The sequence below is a fragment of the Copadichromis virginalis genome, linkage group LG15 (assembly GCF_057382275.1).
Source record: "Copadichromis virginalis isolate Kocher_CV1m ecotype Utaka linkage group LG15, C_Virginalis_male_GT1.1, whole genome shotgun sequence".
NCBI classification, from domain to species: domain Eukaryota; kingdom Metazoa; phylum Chordata; class Actinopteri; order Cichliformes; family Cichlidae; genus Copadichromis; species Copadichromis virginalis.
The window spans coordinates 26,962,551-26,982,665 of NC_140632.1; the positions used below are offsets into that span (position 1 = coordinate 26,962,551).

Here is a 20,115-nt window from a genome sequence, read left to right on the forward strand (position 1 = left end):
TGAACAGGAAACACTGTCACCGTGGCGACCCCAGCAACAACAACGCTTTGCATGTCACCAGGAGCAAACCAAAGGAAACCTGAAGTTTTTCTCTCGTTTCAGCAGTTTCCTTGGTTCTCACTTCAGAGTCTGAACCCTAACGCTCATTTTAATATTTCATGATGTTCTTCTGATGTTTTGGAGTTTTTACCTTTAACCATGAAGGCAGACAAGAAGGAGGGAGGAGAGCAGACGAATGACATGCAGTGAAAGTCTCTGTTACCTTCTACTCGAATGACTCGACTAACACTAAACCAAAGGCTGACATCATGGTGGTCATGGTTATTTTTATATATACGATCTGGTTTGTGTTACGGTGTTCGTCTGTGGCTGCACCGTTCAGGAGTGAAAATGGGTGAAACGGTTTGTTCATATTTAACCTGCTGAATCGTTCCTAAACATGAAGGCACTCAAAGTCACAGCAAACAGAGCACTCCATGTTGTGCAGTAGAACAGCGCCGGTCTGCAAAGCAAACTCACCCCTCGACAGGAAACAGAGAGCGCTGACATGGGGGAGACGTAACATCAACGTTAACCGTTTTAGACAAAATATCGTGCTATGATAACGGACACATTAAACTTTATCTTCTTCACCTGTTGAACTCGTAGATGTCCTCGATGTTTCCAAAGAGAGCGCAGACCAGCTCAGGACGGATCGACAGATCCGACTGGTCGGACTGATCGATGATGTGAGCCAGGTAGTCCTGCAGGGTAGGAGGGAGAGGTTAGTAGAGTGGACGGAAGGAAGGAAGAGACAAGCAGGGAAGAAGAGGATAAGAGGAAGTGACAGAAAGGTCAGGGGTCACTTTTTAAAAAGCTCAGCGTCAAATAAAACACCCTTTAAAATAAACTGGAATGTTTCCATTTCTCCAACAGGAGGCAGACTGAACGCTCACTGAGCTATACCACAGTAATCTGATTACTTCTGGCTTGATCAGAGATGCAGACTGTTTAACTCCTCTCTGGAGGGGAGAGGGAGGGGAAACAGGAGGACAAAGGAGGGGGGAACAACTAAGCTGTAGTGCCTCTTCACTTCACTGTGCAATACCTTTTGTGCAATACTTTTGTTAATAGTCAATGGTGCAATAGACTCCAAACTTGAAATGTGCAATTCACTTGTATCTTTATTTTTATTCCTATTTATTCTATTTATCCCCTTCGTATATTTTATTTATATATGTCTCTGTATATATATGTCTCTGTATATATATATATATATATGTGTGTGTGTGTGTGTGTGTGTGTGTGTGTGTGTGTGTGTGTGTGTGTGTGTGTGTGTGTGTGTGTGTATCTATATATATATATATATATATATATCTATATATATATATATATATATAGATATATATATATCTCTATCTCACGCCTGGTACCACTAGCAGCTGGATAGCGTAGTGGTTAGACTACACGCCTTTGGAACGCCTTTGGAACAGAGGATCGCAAGTTCGATTCCTGCCTGGGGCGTCTGTATCCAGTAAGGGTCCTAAGGCTAGACCCCCTATGCTAAGCGAGCCTACCGCAGACATGAGCGAGACAGATAAATATGAAGGCATGCCGGCTCGGACGTCGCCCGGATCAACAAGGTCCGCGTCAGGTGTTGAGGAACCAGGGCACCCTGACGAAAAGTGGGCTACTGGAACAAGAAGGCATCGTTGTTGGAATGCTACTACGCAAGTAACCCCGGCGGAAGGGGCTACATGAATAGGATGACGGACCTATGGATTCTTCGTCTGCTCTCACAGCTAGAGATTGACGAGGTACAACACAAATGCTACGGCAAGGAGGAGTCAGGACGCCAGGTCAGGGGGGAGATATCATCACCCCCACCCGAGATTGGGTACATAGCCTCCTTCTCCATGGAGAAGGAGGCTAGATCAAAGTAGCACGGAGGGAGGTTAGCCAACTAACGGAGTTGCAGAAAGGTGCGACAAAGAAGGTGCATAAGAAATACAGCAAGCAAAGCAAAGACTCACAGCCTTGGCCAGCCGCTTGAGGAGGTACACCAGAGAGATAGAAGGCAGGAGAATAAACCAGCTGTTCTCCACAGAACCAGCAAAGGTGTACTCTCAGTGGCAAGGGAACAATAATAAGAGAACAGCACCACCAAGGCTGGAGACGGAGCAATACTGGAAGAGCATATGGGAGAAGGACGCAACCCATAACGGCAATGCTCAGTGGCTAGTGGATCTGAGGGCAGACCACAGCGACCTCCCTGAACAGGGTCCAGTAACCATCACAGTGGCAGATATCCAAGGAAGGGTCTCCAGTATGAAGAGTTGGACAGCACCAGGGCCCGACATGGTTCACGCCTACTGGCTAAAGAAGCTGACTGCATTCCACGAGCGTCTGGCAGCACAAATGAACCAGCTGCTAGTTAACGAGAGACACCCGGAATGGCTAACCGAAGGTCGGACGGTCCTGATCCCCAAGGACCCCAAGAAGGGACCGGTCCCCTCCAACTACCGACCAATAACCTGCCTCAGTACTACATGGAAGCTCCTGTCAGGCATCATATCGGCTAAGATGAACAGGCACATGGGTCAATACAGAAAGGAATTGGCAAGAATACCAGAGGCGCAAAACACCAGCTACTGGTAGACAGAACAGTCAGCCGAGACTGCAAGACCAGACTGACCAACCTGTGCACTGCCTGGATTGATTACAAGAAGGCCTATGACTCAATGCCCCACAGCTGGATACTGGAATGCCTAGAATTGTACAAGATCAATGGGACCCTGGCGTACAACACTAGAGGCCAACTCCAAGCCCATAGCACAAGTCACCATCAAGTGCGGGATCTACCAAGGAGATGCTCTGTCCCCACTGCTGTTCTGCATAGGCCTGAACCCCCTCAGTGAGATCATTAACAAGACTGGATAGGTAGTCAGAACTGAGGGGATTGAACTACCAGAAGGCAACATTGCAGACATAGAGGACAGTTACAAGTACCTGGGGATCCCGCAGGCAAATGGGAACCATGAAGAGGCCGCTAGAAAGGCTGCAACCACCAAGTACCTGCAGAGGGTCAGGCAAGTCCTGAGGAGTCAGCTGAATGGTAAGAACAAGATCCGGGCCATCAACACGTACGCCCTGCCCGTGATCAGGTACCCTGCTGGGGTAATAGGCTGGCCAAAGGAGGAGATAGAAGCCACTGACATAAAGACAAGAAAGCTCCTTACCATGCATGGAGGGTTTCACCCCAAGTCCAGCACCCTGAGGCAGTACGCTAAGCGGAAGGAAGGGGGCCGGGGACTGGTGAGTGTCAGCACCACAGTCCAGGATGAGACAACGAACATCCAAGAATACATTGGGAAGATGGCCCCAACTGACCGAGTGCTCAGTGAATACCTCAAGATGCTAGCAGGCAAGGCATACATGGAACGCCATAACCAAGTGGCCGGCGTAGTGTACAGGAACATCTGTGCCGAGTATAACCTGGAAGTCCCGAGGTCAAAATGGGAGATGCCCCCAAGGGTGGTGGAGAATGACCGAGCTAAGATCCTGTGGGACTTCCAGATACAGATGGACAAAATGGTGGTGGCTAACCAACCGGACATAGTGGTGGTAGACAAACAGAAGAAGACGGCCGTAGTGATCGATGTAGCGGTTCCGAATGACAGCAACATCAGGAAGAAGGAACACGAGAAGCTCGAGAAATACCAAGGGCTCAGAGAAGAGCTCGAGAGGATGTGGAGGGTGAAGGTAATGGTGGTCCCCGTGGTAATCGGAGCACTAGGTGCGGTGACCCCCAAGCTAGGCGAGTGGCTCCAGCAGATCCCGGGAATAACATCGGAGATCTCTGTCCAGAAGAGCGCAGTCCTGGGAACAGCTAAGATACTGCGCAGGACCCTCAAGCTCCCAGGCCTCTGGTAGAGGACCCGAGCTTGAAGGATAAACCGCCCGCAGGGGCGTGCTGGGTGTTTTTATATATATATATATATATATATATATATATATATATATATATATATATATATATACATACACACTCAACAAAAATATAAACGCAACACCTTTGTTACTGCTCCCATTCCCCATGGGATGGACGTAGAGACCTAAAATTCATTCCAGATACACAATATAACCATCCCTCCCAAACAGTGGTCACAAATCAGTCCAAATGTGTGTTAGTGGGCACATCTGCTTTATTGAGATAATCCATCCCACCTCACAGGTGTGCCACATCAGGATGCTGATCTGACATCATGGGTAGTGCACAGGTGTACCTCAGACTGCCCACAACAAAAGGCCACCCTGGAATGTGCAGTTTTTTGTGCTATTGGGGGTCTGGGGACCCAGAACCGGTCAGTATCTGGTGTGACCACCATTTGCCTCATACAGTGCAACACATCGTCGCATGGAGTCTATCAGATTGTCAATTGTGGCCTGTGGAATGTTGGTCCACTCCACTTCAATGGCTGTGCGAGGTTGTTGGATATTCGTGGGAACTGGTGCACGCTGTCGTATACGCCGGTCAAGCACATCCCGAACATGCTCAATGGGTGACATGTCAATGGGTGAGTATGCTGGCCATGCAAGAACTGGGACATTCTCAGCTGCCATCTGCCCTGAACAATGTGAACCATGATTCATCCGTGAAGCGCACACCTCTCCAACGTGCTAGACGCCATCGAATGTGAGCATTTGCCCACACAAGTCTGTTACGGCGACGAGCTGGAGTCAGGTCAAGACCCCGATGAGGACGACGGGCATGCAGTTGAGCGTCCCTGAGACGGTTTCTGACAGTTTGTGCAGAAATTGTTTGGTTGTGCAAACCAATTGTTCCAGCAGCTGTCTGGGTGGCTGGTCTCAGACGATCTTGGACGTGAACCTGCTGGATGTGGAGGTCCTGGGCTGGTGTGGTTACACGAGGTCTGCGGTTGTGAGGCCGGTTGGATGTGCTGCCATATTCTCTGAAACGCCTGTGGAGACGGCTTATGGTTGAGAAATGAACATTCAATGCACGGGCGACAGATCTGGTTGACATTCCTGCTGTCAGCATGCCAATTGCACGCTCCCTCATTGCTTGTGGCATCTGTGGCATTTTGCTGTGAGACAAAACTGCACATTCCAGGGTGGCCTTTTGTTGTGGGCAGTCTGAGGTACACCTGTGCACTACTCATGATGTCCGATCAGCATCCTGATGTGGCACACCTGTGAGGTGGGATGGATTATCTCAATATAGCAGATGTGCCCACTACCACACATTTGGACTGATTTGTGACCACTGTTTGGGAGGGATGGTTATATTGTGTATCTGGAATGAATTTTAGGTCTCTACGTCCATCCCATGGGGAATGGGAGCAGTAACAAAGGTGTTGCGTTTATATTTTTGTTGAGTGTATATATATATATATATATATATATATAAAATATTCTGTAACTGTAACTTCTGTCGGTGCTGTGCTTTTGGAAACTGAATTTCCCAGAGGAACCCACCCGAGGGATTAATAAAGTTTTATCTTATCTTATCTTTCTGTTTGATTAAATATATATATATTCCATATGTTTGGTATTTATTATTGAGGTAAGTACATAAACACATTTATTGTTTTAAATAAAAGTGATTACGTAATTATGTTTATTTTTATAAACTGAACTTTAAAATCTGTGTATCAGTTTATGTTTAATGTGTCAGAGTTTACTTGATTTTTAAATATTTTAAAAAAATGGAGAAAACTCGTATGTCTGATGTGTTTACTGATTTCATATTACATATTCTATCTCACTTAGAGCTTTTTTAGAGCCTAAAACTTGTTATTATTTTATTATAAGGACAGGTCTTTGTTATTCTCTGAAACCTTGGTAAATAAATCATAATAAATATCTGTTAGAGTATTTCCGTTTTTCCGTTGCTCCTTCACTGGTTTGTTTTTTGTTTTCCTAAGTTTTTTAAACAGCCTGGTTTGATTGAGTCGTACTTCAGACACTGAAACAGGTGCGTGCAGCTCGGTGAGCCTGTTACATAAGCAGCTAATCCCATCACTGCAGAACGTCTTAGCTTGTTAATTATAGTCTGGCACTGAGTCATGGCCGGGGTAACGACTGACACCGCGAGCTGTCCTCTGTACGTGGAGATGCGTTCAGGAAACGCGTATGTTTCACGAGCCCAAAATGTTCAGACTAAGAAAAATGGGTCAATTTTTGTCCTGAGTGCTTTCAGAATAGAAATGAAATGTTTGAAGTTCAGACAGTTTTACCTTGGTGAGTTTAGATTAAAACTAAAGGATGAGAAGCTCATGCATCAGCAGCTTAAAAACCAAACCCTGTCCAGCTCCATGGTCACTGATCATCGTTTGAAAATAAGACGCCAAGGATGGAAGTGTTTCTACTTCATGTTCTACACCATGGAAATGATCCTGGGATCATCCACCGCCACCCTCTGTGGACATCCAGGTGTTTTCATGAGATCACAGACTAGACTTTCAGAGAAAAGCTTAGCGCCTGAAGTTACTTTAGAGATAGTTTCAGGATAAAGCGTCAAACCATCAGCGAGCGTGATCAAAGCAAACTTGACTCGTCCTGAACCCGCCGCTAGCGAGCAGCGATCGATGTTCCAGGTATTCGGCAACAGAATTCCAGGAACTCAGGAGGTGGTACTGAGTTAAACTACCAATGAGAATAAAGGATATGGTTGGACAGGTGGCTACCTAGGCAACCACAATGACCAACCATCCACATCAGTGAAAAATTTGAGCCCGTAGAGCCCACACCTGTTACCATGACACCTATAGGGTCAAGCAGTTAGGTAACTCACCTCCACGATCATGCGCAGATCTCTCACGTACATCCTCTCTGTCTCGATGATCTCCATGACGACGCGGTCTAGGTAGGTCAGCTGAGGGTTGGGCGCCATGCTGGCGCGGATAAACGGTGAAGCCGGCTGCCGGCGGCTCAAGGTACGACTCGCCTTCCAGTCTTTGTTGTTGTTGTTTTTGTTGTGAATGAAGCTCCGCCCCTTCCTGTTGGGTTGGGGGCTCGACCCCTGGAGGTCTGCAGCGACCTCCTCGGGGCTCAGGTTAAGGTTGATGTCAGGGTCCGAGGAGGAGCTGGTGATAGATGAAGGCAGCGCAAGGTTGTCGTCTCTGGAAGATCCAGACCCGGAGGACAAAGTGGAGATCAGGCTCACGGGGCGCCGGTAAGATGCCAGCAGGTCGGAGGAGTCGGAGGGTGTGGACGATGGAGCACGCTCATCGCTGCTGATGGAGGCGGTGGACAGGCGGGGGGACTCTGAGGAGGGGAGGGAGAGAGATGATGTCACTGATAGCAAACTTCTACATCATCACCTTTCACAATAAAAGCACTGAGGTTTTTCCACTGTCAGAGTGAGAGCAGAGTTTCACAATAAAAGCTTGTGTAAGGAGAAGTTAGAACATGATGAATGTTTGTCCGCAAAGACAGATAAAGCAGTGTGTTATTTTGGTCCTGGAGTCTGAATTCACTTTGAGGAAACACTCACGCCTCACATCCACAGCTGCAAACATCTGGACAGGTTGTGGCCTATTAACCACACCTGAGGAATGTCAGGAATCCAAATGTGTTTAGATGTTTTTACAGTGAAGAAACAGTTTGTACTGTGTGAAGCAACTGAACGAATGAGCAACATTTCAACATGTACATGCGGGCTGCTTGGCTGGGAATCAAATGTTCAGGAACTGACTCATCAGGTGGTTCGAGCTCCGGGAGTTTCAAAGTGAAACGCCTCAAACGCCCATTTCTTCCATCGACCTATAGTTCCTCTGGTGTCCAGCATAGGCAGCAGTGAGTCAGTCCCCATTGACTCCCATATTAACATAAACATGTTTACAGCCTGTAAAAAACACTTTGATCTATCTTCAAAACACCTGTAGTCAATAACTCACCTGTTTAGTGTATGAAGACTGAGAGTTTGCATTATCAGGGGCGTGGCCTCTATGACTTACAGGTGCATGGTTACACAGATGGGTGTAGCTGCTAGCTGTCTTATTTGTGCTGTTTTATCCTTTAGGATGAGTTTCATGATATCATCATGACAATAACAACATGGCTGCTGTGCAGTTACTTGCTGATGCTGGCAGATGTTTACAGGTATGACACTGTGAGAAAGTGGAAGCTACACATTCGTGTTTCATGTATGTAACCAGATTCTCGGATCAGGTGTTCAAGCATGGTCCAACCAGCCAATCACAGCAGGTTCCCACAGACTCTTTCAGTGAAATCAGCATGTAGCAGATCAGCGATAGTCATTGATTCCTTTTGGATTAATTGGTTTAGCTTCATTGACAGATTTCTTGGAATCGCATACTGAGAGATTTGGTTGGCGCACGTACCGGCTAACCAGTCCTCTGAGGGTTTGGCTAAATATCTGAAGAGCAGCGACACCGACAGTCCACCTGAGACACAGACACACACATTCAACATGTGGACGACAACAGTAGGACAGCAGAGCGCTCCTCAGACAGGAAGTTCCTGCTGCCACCGTCTCTGATGTTCCCATTAAACATGCACAGAACTATCAAACCTGACTTCAGAACACAGACAGAGCATGCTCCCCAACAGGTGGAAAAGCAGGCACACAAAGGCAGGGGGTAACCAGCTTTCGGACCTGTCCTCTCTGCTTCGCTGCACACACATTACAAACTGCACTTGAACACAACAGCAGCTCAGGTCTGAATCATTTCAAACGGATCCTCTGTCCAATACTCAACAAACTCAGACACAAACACAGTTTCCTGAATTTCCTTCAGAATAAAAGTCAGTTAAAAGCCTTTAATGTGAAGCTGTGGGTGATGTAAATTAACCCTGCAGGACTTTCAGCGGGAGGATCAGACGGACCTCTTCCGGCTCCGAAGAGCAGCTCAGCCGGAGGGTTTCACGCTGTGTTCACTTCCTCCCACATGACAGGAATCTCAGAAGCCAAAACACAAATCCTCCTTGAGAGGGAACACAGGAGAAGGAGGGGAGGAGGAGTGCGTGTTTGAATGAAAACAGCTACACACACACACACACACACACACACACACACACACACACACACACACACACACACACACACACACACACACACACACACACACACACACACACACACACACACACACACACACACACTAGTCCGTTAGCTCTTTGGCTTCCTGCCATTCTGCAGCCAGGGAGGCGTTTACTCACCAGACAGGAAGGGAGTGAGTTTATGGATGTGATATGAGGCCTGGTGGGCCAGTCACAGCTCAGAGTTTACATTCAAACACCTTCAAACACACACAGGGTTGACCTTTGACCTCTGCAACCGTTGGACCAACAGGAAGAGCAGCTTTTCTAGGACCCTGACCAGAGTTTGAAACCAGAATAAAAACTCAAACAAACAGGAGAGAAATGTGCTGAAAACATCTGAAACCTCTTCACCTGCTCCGTTTAACACCTGTGAAGAAAAACGTGTTTGTTTAAAAATAAATAAATAAATAAATAAATTATCCACTCCGCTCATAGCTTTAACACTAATGAGCTTTATTCAAACCTCTGACACTAGAAAACAGTCTCTGAGACCTCACTCCATCCAAAATGCTGCATCAGGAAAAAAGTCTGAGATTTTCAGGGACCATCTGACGGCGACTCACCAAACCAGCGGCGCACAAACACTCGTCTGAGCCGCCGATCCTCCTCCACACTCCTGAAAGAGATCTTCACCTGTTTCTCTGAGCAGAAACACCTGACCACAGCTACATCGCCTCCTCCTCCTCCAGTCAGACTGCGCCACATGCTCCTCTGATACCCCATTGAACCTGAACGCTGGGCTCAACAAACGTCCTCAAAAACAAAAAGCGGATGAAAAAGAAGAGGTTGAGTTTTCCTGCAGCTCTAAAGTGCCCTGAATGCCCCACATCTGTAAACTGTGACTGCAGAGCTGAACAGAAACATGAGGAGGAAGAGGAGGAGGAGGAGGAGTTACAGGAGGAGGAGAAAGGGCAGACAGCAGGAGGAGTTGCTGAGGGGAGGAAAAGATTTAAAAAGTGAGGAAGATGAAGGTCCTTCCTCCTCTCTGTTTGGGTTCAAATGAATAAAAAAATATTAAAAAAAAAAAAGAATCACAAAGAAACGCTAGCAGAGGGAGGAGCTACAAACTGACCTGACATGAGCCAGAAATACACTAGAGGGCATTACCGAGCAACCACAGAGACTCGGGATCTGATCAGAAACATCTGAACAAACACAAGAGCTCACGATTTAATGATGACATGCAGCAACACAGACACAACAACACGGACACAGGCAGCAACATGGCAAAACAGACACACAACAACACAGACATAAACAACACAGTCACAGACACACAACAACACAGACACACAGGCAGCATCAAGACATCACAAAACACAACATTACGGCAACAGATACACAGGCAGCAACACAACAACACGGCAGAACCACGGCAACCTCGCCGTCGGCTCCGATTTACTCGTCGCTTGCAGGTTGGCCCTGCCCCTCTGGACAACTTTAATCACTGTACTCGACTGAGTGCCTTCCTCTGCGCCTCCTCACACACTTTCTCTTCAGCTCTGTTTAATGGGACCTGAACTGCAGTCTGAAGATTACCCAGCTGCACCTGAACTCATCACTGATGTCATCCGTTTCTGTTCATAAAAAACTTTATTAGCATCATCATTTATTTTAGGTCCTCTTTTATTTCATTTTAAAGAGTCACATGTTTACTGGGGATGGAGCCTGAAAGACATCACTGAGTGTGGTTTCATTTCAAATACAAACGGAGCTCTGTCTTAACCTGCTAGGAACTGGCGTCCACATATGTGGACATCACATTTGTGGGATGTCTAGACCAAAATAATACATTCTGCTCTACAAGGGCTTGATATCCAGTTACGAAGACAGTATACTGCCACTGTTCTATCAAAATTTAAAACAAATGTCCTCCTATGTGGCTCTCATTTCTCTCAGAAACAAAAATCAGGTCAGTCAGAATTATAAAGCACTTTGGGTGCCCAGAAAAGCGCTATGTAAATGCAATCCATTATTATTATCATCATCATCATCATTATTATTATTATTATTATTATTATTATTATTATTATTATTATTATTATTATTATTATTATTATTATTATTATTCCCTCCATTTCCCAGCTGACCTGAAGTAACCACAAACCCTGATCAGCAGATGCTGAATGGAAACACAGCGATTCACAGCGTTTCCATGAATCAAACGTCCCTGCAGCCACGAGACGTTTAGGGTGTGAAAATTCAAAACACATTATGGAAATGGAAATGCTTTGAATGAACATTTACATGATCCGAGTCACGTTCGTCCTCTCCAGCACGCTGCGTAGCTATGAATAATTGGACATCATCTTCTCCTTGTCGCTCCTTCAGCTCAGCGAGGTCAGAGCTGAGATGTGTCTTACTTTCACTGACATTGATGGCTCAGCTCCAGTTTGAATGTTTTTATTCCTCCACCTCCTGCTCCTCCATTTTGTTTCGGTCTGTTTGTTTGTGTCCTGAAGCGTCTCGGGGGGGGGAATAATGGCCAACTGTTCTTGAGACACAACAGAGCCGTTTAACCACAGTGTCTCGCCATGATGCCACAGACACACGCCACTTGTAACCAGCAGGGGTGGACAAAATATCAGGAACAGGAACAGATCAGTGCTGCAAGAAGTGTGACACTGTGAGTCGTGAACGGCAGAGTTACGGTTTGTATCATACAAGAAACATGTGTGAGAGGAAACAGTGAGTGAAGCATTCATCACGTTGAAGGTCCTGATCTGTGCAGCTTATCCTCTTTTAGAGGAACCAGAGCTGATCTTCCTAAAGATCCTTCAAACCTCACACAGCTTCAGCCCAAAGTACTAAAACTTTTTATTGTTTGTTGTGATGAAAGAAAAATGTGTGAGTTCAGACAGCAGGGGTGCTGCTGCTGCACTAGTCAACATCAACTAAAAACCTTAGTTTCCTGATATGTTATTTTTATTTTGATTAGGTTTTTTTTAATCTGCAGACGAACACAGTACAGGAAGCTGAAGAGCTGACTGGCTAAATCTGTCTCACGTGTGGCGTTCCACAGGGTTCAGTCCAAGATCCTCTGATGTTTCCTGTTAAAATATTTCCTAATGTAACACTCAGTACTTTGTTTTACTGGTTTATAAAAAAAAATCTGACATCTGAGATGACTCATGATTGGCTGCTTTCACACAATAACTTAGGAAGTGGTGTCTGAGGATATGCATCACTTCCTGTCAGAGTGCTGAGTCAAACAGCAGGTAAACAAAACATCTTCTCCCTCTGCGGGGAAGAGAGTAGGATTAACGTGGAGCGTCATTGTTCCTGCACACCTCGAATGCCTCATTCTAACAGGAATAACCCCTCGTTTCCCATAAGCTCCTTTCACCTCCTGAACCCCGACCACAAGCACGGAAACAAAATCTATAATCTGTCGGGGGGGTCGATCAGCAGCTGCACAATGAACAAGTACAGTGACATTTACACCTACAGATTAATCATCTCCTTATTGATAAGCATGTTTCCTCAGCTGGAGGCGTGTGTGTGTTAATCTGGAGTAATGGGGATTAAAGTTGTGAGTTAATCCATCACAGATTACACACTGGAAACAACAACAGGAGAAGCAGAGCTGAACACTGTGGACCTGAGCCACTGTAATCTGCACAGGTGAGCTCACTTTAAAACACCAGCAAAGTATAAACTATATTCCGCACAGTGGCCATACTCTCAGGTACGCCCAGGACTACTGGCCTCACGTTACCTGTTACTCAGACTCACACCTGCTGACAAACAGCTTTATTTGACGTGTTTTTCTTAGCTGATGTCGGTGAGCCTTGTGGCCAGTCGTCACTCACTTCTCCCGTTTTTAATAATCTGGGTAAATGTTGATGTTTCACACTGTGATGAGGCTTTCAGTGATTACCGTGCTCAGGGTTTCTGTTATTGAAGAACTCCTCTGATGTTCTAGTTTATTCATGTATGAGTATTTAGGTCAGTCGTCCACGGAGACAAACCTGCTGCACACACACTGAGGTCTGACAGACAGCAGCTAGCACATGTTCATACCAGCGTTTCATGAACATGAACATGCACAGCTCTCTGAGTTAGAGCTGTGGGACAGACGGCCTCACGCTTACTCCACTGTGTTTACAGAGAAGTTGATGGTCCACTCTGATCATCACCGCTGGTCTGAGGTGTTTGATTCTGTCCATGATGGACCAACACCTGCACTCTGGTTATGTCTGTTCCTCTGGGCTCTGTTCAGGTGCAGCTGTGCTGCCCTGTTCTTTCACAGAGGAGAGGCTTTCTCCCGTGAAGTCCTTCCAAGCAGTCGTACCCGTTCAGTCTGATTCTCAGAGTGCTGTCATGAACTCTGACCTCAGAGTAGCAACGATGTGCTGAAGTACGTTGTAGTTTCTCCACCTCAGAGCACGTCAGTAAGATCCAGCGAGTGCGAACAGCCGGACTCCAAACTTCACCTCCTCACACACAGGAGCCAGTCTGAACCAGTCCTGTGTGGACCAGAACTGCCTCAAACCAGTTTAAACAAAGCAGCATGATGATGTCATCGCGATAACCCCACCACCTAGCTTATGCAACACATCAGCTGGTTCCCATAGTGATTAAGAGGCAGGTGACTTGAGATCATGTTCAAGTCTGACACACACACACACACACACACCTCCTGCTGGGATCAAAAATAATCAATAAGAACTACTCGGCAGACTGAATCTAGAGACTTCAGTTCCCATGATGCTCTGGGGCATGGCTGCCACATTCAACTGGTTTGAATCACACAATCAGGTTTAATCAGCATGTTTTCTACCTGCTGCTCCTACACGGAGTGATTTGAGTGGCTGTTAAACAGAAAGGTAACCTTCACACAGTTGTTTCTACAGCTGATCCAAGTCAGAGACCAGATTCCTACACAAAAAGCTGAGTCACCTCTGCAAAAAAAACATCTCTCAGCACTTCACCCTTCACTTGCAGAAACACCTGAGATTTGTGCTGAAACTCTAGAATCCCAGCCTACCTTAAAGGGAGCGAGAAGCAGAACCCAAAAGAGGATGTCTCCAGACCGAGTCTCTTCAGGACTGCCAGGTCTCACTGATCCACCTGCCACCCTGATGCCAGGGGGTGGAGCCTAATCTAATTAGGCTCAGAGTAACGTGGAGCACCAGATGCCACGTGCTGGTGACTGACCTGCCCTCACACACACAAACACACGTCTCATTTTGATAGCTTAATGAGGACATCTAATTGACATAATGTTTTCCTGCCTAAACCTAATCATAACCCTGACACTAAAACTGCATTCTGAGTCTCAAAAATGTCTTCAAACCCATGGGGACAACCGTTTTGGTCCTCATAAGTAACTGTTTATACAAAGACACACACCCTTACCCACACACACACAGTCTCTTTCATTTCTCTTTGTTCAGGTTTAGTTTTAGAAACATCACTCTAATTTTTTATTTATTTTATTTGTTATATTATTGAAAATCAGATTATTGTAAATATTAAAAAATATATTAAATGTTTTAATTATTTATTATAATTATTTCAGTTATTTTTTCTTTTTATTTATGTGGGACCTTTATTTATGTTATGTTTTTTTATTTATTTTTTTTCACTTTTTCAATTCATTTTAATACTTTTACTTTGCGAACTGTAATTTTGTACATTCAGTGTTCTTCATTCTCAGGTTTTTATGTTATTGTTTACAGTCATTAAATTAATTATTAAAAGATTTGTTTTTATTATTGATGTTTATTTTCTTTTTATCATGAGTCGGTGGATGTTTGTTGTTTGTGAACGTGGCTGATTTTAATCTTGCTTCTGCTTTTTCACTTTTTGCTCTCCTGCAAATCGGAGCACCGCGCCTCGAAGGACGCAGCGTTCAATTGCAGCTTCGTGTGCGTGCAAACAGGAAACAACAGGCCTGACGTCACTCTGAGGACAGACAGCCTTTGTCCTCCAACAGTGCCGCCAGCTCGCTCCAGCACGCAGAAGAAAGACACCTCACATCCACTCTCGCCAACAAAGACTCATCTGTGGTTGACCAGGACCAGAATCAGGACTGGGACCAGAACCGGGACCAGCAGATAGTCCTCAGGTCCACCTGAGGGAGTCTCACAGGGACACCCTTCTACAACTTAAATAAAGTTTTTGCCAACTGGAGCAGCTCCAGAGAGTGCCCCTACAGAACGGGAAGTCCAGATGCGTTCAGGGAGCTCATAATTTAAGTCAGAACTAAAACCAGGGTCCAAGAGGAATAGGAAGAGCGTCTTACCTTCATCCATGGGGAGATCTGAGGAGGAGCAGAGAGATCCTTCAGGCATCACCTGCAAGCATCCACGTGCACACACACACACACACACACACACACACACACACACACACACACACACACACACAGGAGACTGATGAAGACCTTCAGCTGTTTAACATAAGCGGCAGCAGTCAGTACGTGCATCATCTGGTGATGGAGGAGGTCATGTGATCAGACTCACCTGAGTGTGCAGAGTGATGATGAAGGCAAAACAGAAACCGAGCAGAGTGAGGACTGAAGAACTGGACCGACAGAAACCTGCATAGACATCAGGAAGTGACACGATTCAGAGTTCACCTGTGATTCCTGTGTGATGATTTTATGTATAAAGCTTTTGAAGCTTCCTGTTCACAAACTTATTACAGTTGTTATTTTTACTGCTCATCTGACTGTCCACAAACTCAAATATGAACATAAGCACCAACAAATTCAATTAAAAATAATTTAAACAAAATATAATATAGTAAATAATTTAATTAATGACTTTGTCATTTCTTAGGTTAACAAAATGACTTGTGTGGAAAAAAACCCAGGATTTAGAAATGTATGTATTCAATGAATTCAAATTTTTACTCTTACAATTCCTACAAAAATAAATGAAAATTTTAATAATTTAATCTGAAGTCTTTCAGCTAATTTCAGTTATTGGATTTGGTTGATTTGATGAATCTAAGTTATTCATCAGAAATAATTCATTAATAAAATGATTAAAAAAAAGAAAAAGTCTCATTCCTCAGGCAAAGAGACAGAGCACGTGCAGACTGCGGCACTGCGCAGGTATGAACCTTGGATGGTTTCCATGGCAACACATGAACGCGCACTGGTCGACTTTCCTGTCATGGTTTTCCAGGTAAGCCTGATTTGAATAAAGTTTTGCTGTTTATAACCTTTAGATGAACAAAAGCTCAAAGTGTTTATGAAACAAACACAAACAACCAAACATAAAGAAAAAAAGGCACCAGCGAGGAGCAGCTGTGATCTGAGCTCATTAAAGCTTGGGCAACGCGGCTGTTTCCTTCGCGCGGAGCTCCGTTTAAAGGCGTCTAATTTGGTGTTTTCTGATTTTCTCTGCAAACACAAACATGTCTGAACTTGATCGTGTACTTTTTCTCAAACACCTGGGCCCATCTTTGTTTTCGGCTCCTCGTGTTTCATCACACAGCCTAATCTGGACCGATAATCTGTGCGCAGTACAGACCAGGGAGGTCTGACTGCTCCGACCGACAGCTGTAAAAGTTGAAACATCCAGAGGAGACGCGGTGCCATAGATTTGAGGTGCCCCCGCCCTCATCATACCCCCACCCCCGAGTGTCTGTAATACGATTTGCGTTGATCAGCTCATCTTTAAATGTGAAGACTTCCTAACGGATTTATGACTGAGAATCCCACCCACACGCTACGTGCCTTTGCTGTGATGAAGAGGATCTGAGCTGAGCCCGGGCTCTTCCTCTGAGGCAGAACACTTCCGCGAGCACAGCCTGGAGAGTGACCCGGAGCCCTGGCAGGACTCGGAGCTGCTCCCGGAGGAGTTTGTGAGCCAAAAAAGTTAAAGTGTGGACTCACCTCAGCCTCATTTATAGCCGCCACAGCCCTCCAGCTGACCCCAGCACTTTACAGGAAAAATAAACTCTGCAGCACGGCTTCCTTACGGTCTGCGCCGACTCCCGCTGCGCATGCGCACGCGCTCCCTTTGAAAAGTAGAAAAACGACTGAAACTGCGCTGACGCGTAAAATACACCTGAGAAGCGGAAGGTGAAAGAAATGAAAGACAGAGACACACGTGCGTTAATCAGTAAGAAGGGGACAGAGGAGAACAGAGAGTTGAAGGGTGAGGTTACTACCTGTCAGCGCAGGTACCTCTACATTTGGATGGACCGAAGGTGATAAGCTTAGTGCTGTCTCTGTTTTACTAGAGAATGTTATCAGACATCACACATCGCCATTATAAAACACATCAGAGCTCTGCAGGTAAATACAGGAGGCAAAATAGATTTGCATAAACGCAGCGTGTCATTCAAGCAGCAGCAATAGAGGCTGAAAACGAGCCTCATCTGCATTTCTGCGTCATCGATTGAAAATACGCCGCGGAAGAGAACCTCGTTCAGCTTTCAATTTGAAATCTGTGTGTTTCCGTAAGATTCAGTTATCCCAATAACAGCAGCACAAACAAATCATATTAATAAGAAAATAATTCATGAAGTAGAATAGCTCAAAAAATAAAAACATAAATAAATATGACAACCCCATCAAAATAGTTAAATCTTAAAAAATGAGAGAAAAAGGAAAAGAGTAAAACACACGCGCACAGACACACTGTAAATGTGTGCACGTATCCGACACACCCAAACTGCACTGACCACTCGGGGGCAGCAGAGTTCCACAGCACCAGAGGAACCAAATCTGTGCACTTGTTCATTACTGGCTTAGAAACATGTTTGATTTTGATGTATTCGTGCCTGTGTTTTCCTGCTCGGTGGACTCGGACCCTCACAAATGTTTCCTCTGATGTTAGTAACAGTTTTAGTGCAGCAGGCTTCAGATCTGCCGATTAGTGAACTCAGACACATTCCTTCAGGTGGAGATTTGAGTCAGTGACTGCTGTGCAAGTCTGCAGATGTCTGTGACTCACAAAACCGCCAGTTACAGAACAGCGAGCCTAAAACGAGTCCCGACCTGTCCGAGGGCAGAAGAACAGCTCGTGACTCCGGCTGCAGCAGTGTCGAGTGTAACGTCTGAGAGCGCAGGCAGAAAAGTTTTCACCTCCGTTCTGGAGTGCAGTCTGACATGAGGCATGAGATTTGGTCTGATTAAAGTGAAATCCGCAGGCCGAGCTCTGGATCTTGACCCTGACCCATATCCACGCCTGTCACCCTGTCTGTAATCAGTCCAGACTCGACTTCCTGCAGCTGCTCGTTTCCACATTCTTCCACCCCATGATGGCTCTGGGAGATGTTCATTGGCTCCTGGTTCAATCCGATGTTTCAGCGAAATTGCTGAAGGACAGTGCTGATGTGACTAATGGAAGGAGTTGTAGTGATGATGCGAGAGGCGGGGTTTGGGGCCAGCTGCAGGTATGTATGGGCCTGAGAGGAACACCACAGAGAACACAGTTCGAGTCATCGATGTAACAAAGGAGTGAAAGAAAAAGGCAGTGCTACTGGTTGTGACAGGGGCCCAGACTCAAAGCCGTCAACGCCATGCGTATCATATATGTTCTTTTTCTAACTTCGCTCGGTGTTTCACTATGAGAATCGCCTCGGCGTGACCAACTACGGAAGCTCCAATGACACCACGTCTGTCTATGACAGACCTGTCGAGCCGTGCTCAGGGCTCCACCCCCTCATACTAACACGGCCGACCAGCTCCTCCTAACTCATTCTCGCTTTCTTCCCGTGAGAAACTACTTTGAGCTCCCTCAGCACATCCAGGCTAACTTGATTAGCTGCTTAACAGTTCTCAGGCGTCCCGTGTAGTAGTACGTCGCCGAACGCAGTTTTTCCGGTTCCAGTTTGGATCGTGCTGAGTAGGTCCTTCGAAAGAAGTGTACTTAGAGTTGCACTGTGGAACAGCAACCGCGTCAGGCGAGCTGTCCCAGCGGTTCCTGGTTTTAGTTAGCGAGGTAGCCGACATTGTGTGACTCTGGCTAACACGTTACAGCGAGTTGTTTGTTCAGTGTCCGGCTACCATTAACTTGTTAGCAGGCCACGAACCACATTAGCGTCTCACTAGCATTAGCTTGTTGGTCGACCTAGGGTTCGGTTAGCATTAAGTTGCTAACGATATTGGCTAGCGGAGTGCAGCTAACGTGTCACGACGAGCTGACTCCCGCGGCGACTAGATCGGATTTAACACCCACTGCTAGTCCTAGCTCCTTATGGGCTAACGTGTCGAGACGAGCCTGGTGTAGCCTAGTCTCACCCCTTTCCGCTAACCATGTCTACGGCTCCTACTCCCGCCAAAAGGTCGGAGTCGAAGGCTAAAGAGGCTGCTTCCCGCCCGTGCCCCGCATCATGCGGTGCCACCATCTCGGGCAGGGACCCTCATCCAATGTGCATCGTCTGTATGGGTGCCAAGCATGCTCAGGCTTCACTGGCGGACCCTCAGGGATGCCCACACTGTGCTTTGATGCCAGAGAAAGTCCTGGAAAGGAGGCTGAGAGTAGCAGTAACGAAAAGTCAGGACCCCTGCCTGTCAGCTGCTACTGCTACGAGCGATATCTGGGCGGACATGATGGAAGAAGAGTCCCCGCTCATGCCCCCATCATTCGAGGACCTCCTCGATCAAAACGTGGGCGAGCTGGGTGGCGAGGACGCGGAGGGCGATGCCGACTCCGACCTCCTCGACCTGGAGGACATGGATGAGGAACAGGAGGATGACTCTACCTTTCCTCCCCAGCAGTCCAGGCCACCGAGTGGGGCTGAAGTTGCACCCCCGGTGGACAGCAATTTGTACGAGGTCTGCAAACGGGCTGCTGCCAAGCTAGGCATCCCATGGCCAGCCGCCAAGGATGCCGAAGGGGCAGAACGCGACCTGTATGATGGCAAGAGGCTCCCACCAGCCTTGCCTCCATCGAAAGCAGCTTCTGCCAGCAGTCCCGGCCTGCATGAAAGAAATGAGTCGCTATTGGTCAAGCCCTTTTAAAAGCAAGCTTCTGACCAAGGGCTGATCTAAGCTTGAGATCCAGGGGATTGGGTGAACTGGGGCTGACCGAATCCCCAGCAGTGGAACCTTCAGTGGCGTATCACCTTCACCCTAAC

General features: G+C 46.4%; 2 protein-coding genes across 4 annotated transcripts in view; one reads left to right on the forward strand and one right to left on the reverse strand.

Annotated features, from left to right (window-relative positions):
• LOC146692606 (pleckstrin homology domain-containing family G member 3-like) overlaps window positions 1–17,322 on the reverse strand; it is a 38,111-nt gene extending 20,789 nt beyond the window's left edge. For 2 of the 3 annotated variants that reach the window (XM_085432751.1, XM_085432748.1), the window contains exons 1-3: window positions 9,633–10,058; window positions 6,797–7,269; window positions 634–743 (exon numbers count right to left, since the gene is read on the reverse strand). In XM_085432751.1, the coding sequence (XP_085288877.1) occupies window positions 634–743; window positions 6,797–7,269; window positions 9,633–9,792 (743 nt within the window). In that variant the 5' untranslated portion in view covers window positions 9,793–10,058. Of the gene's footprint in view, window positions 1–633; window positions 744–6,796; window positions 7,270–9,632; window positions 10,059–15,319; window positions 15,372–15,539; window positions 15,617–16,921 lie in introns of those variants that run through there. The other variant, XM_085432750.1, reaches the window with a different exon arrangement.
• A 1,969-nt stretch (window positions 17,323–19,291) lies between these two features.
• On the forward strand, window positions 19,292–19,999 carry LOC146692607 (uncharacterized). The gene has a single exon (XM_085432975.1). It carries the CDS (start codon window positions 19,292–19,294, stop codon window positions 19,997–19,999), a length of 708 nt encoding a protein of 235 aa, XP_085289101.1.
• Window positions 20,000–20,115: the final 116 nt, after the last annotated feature.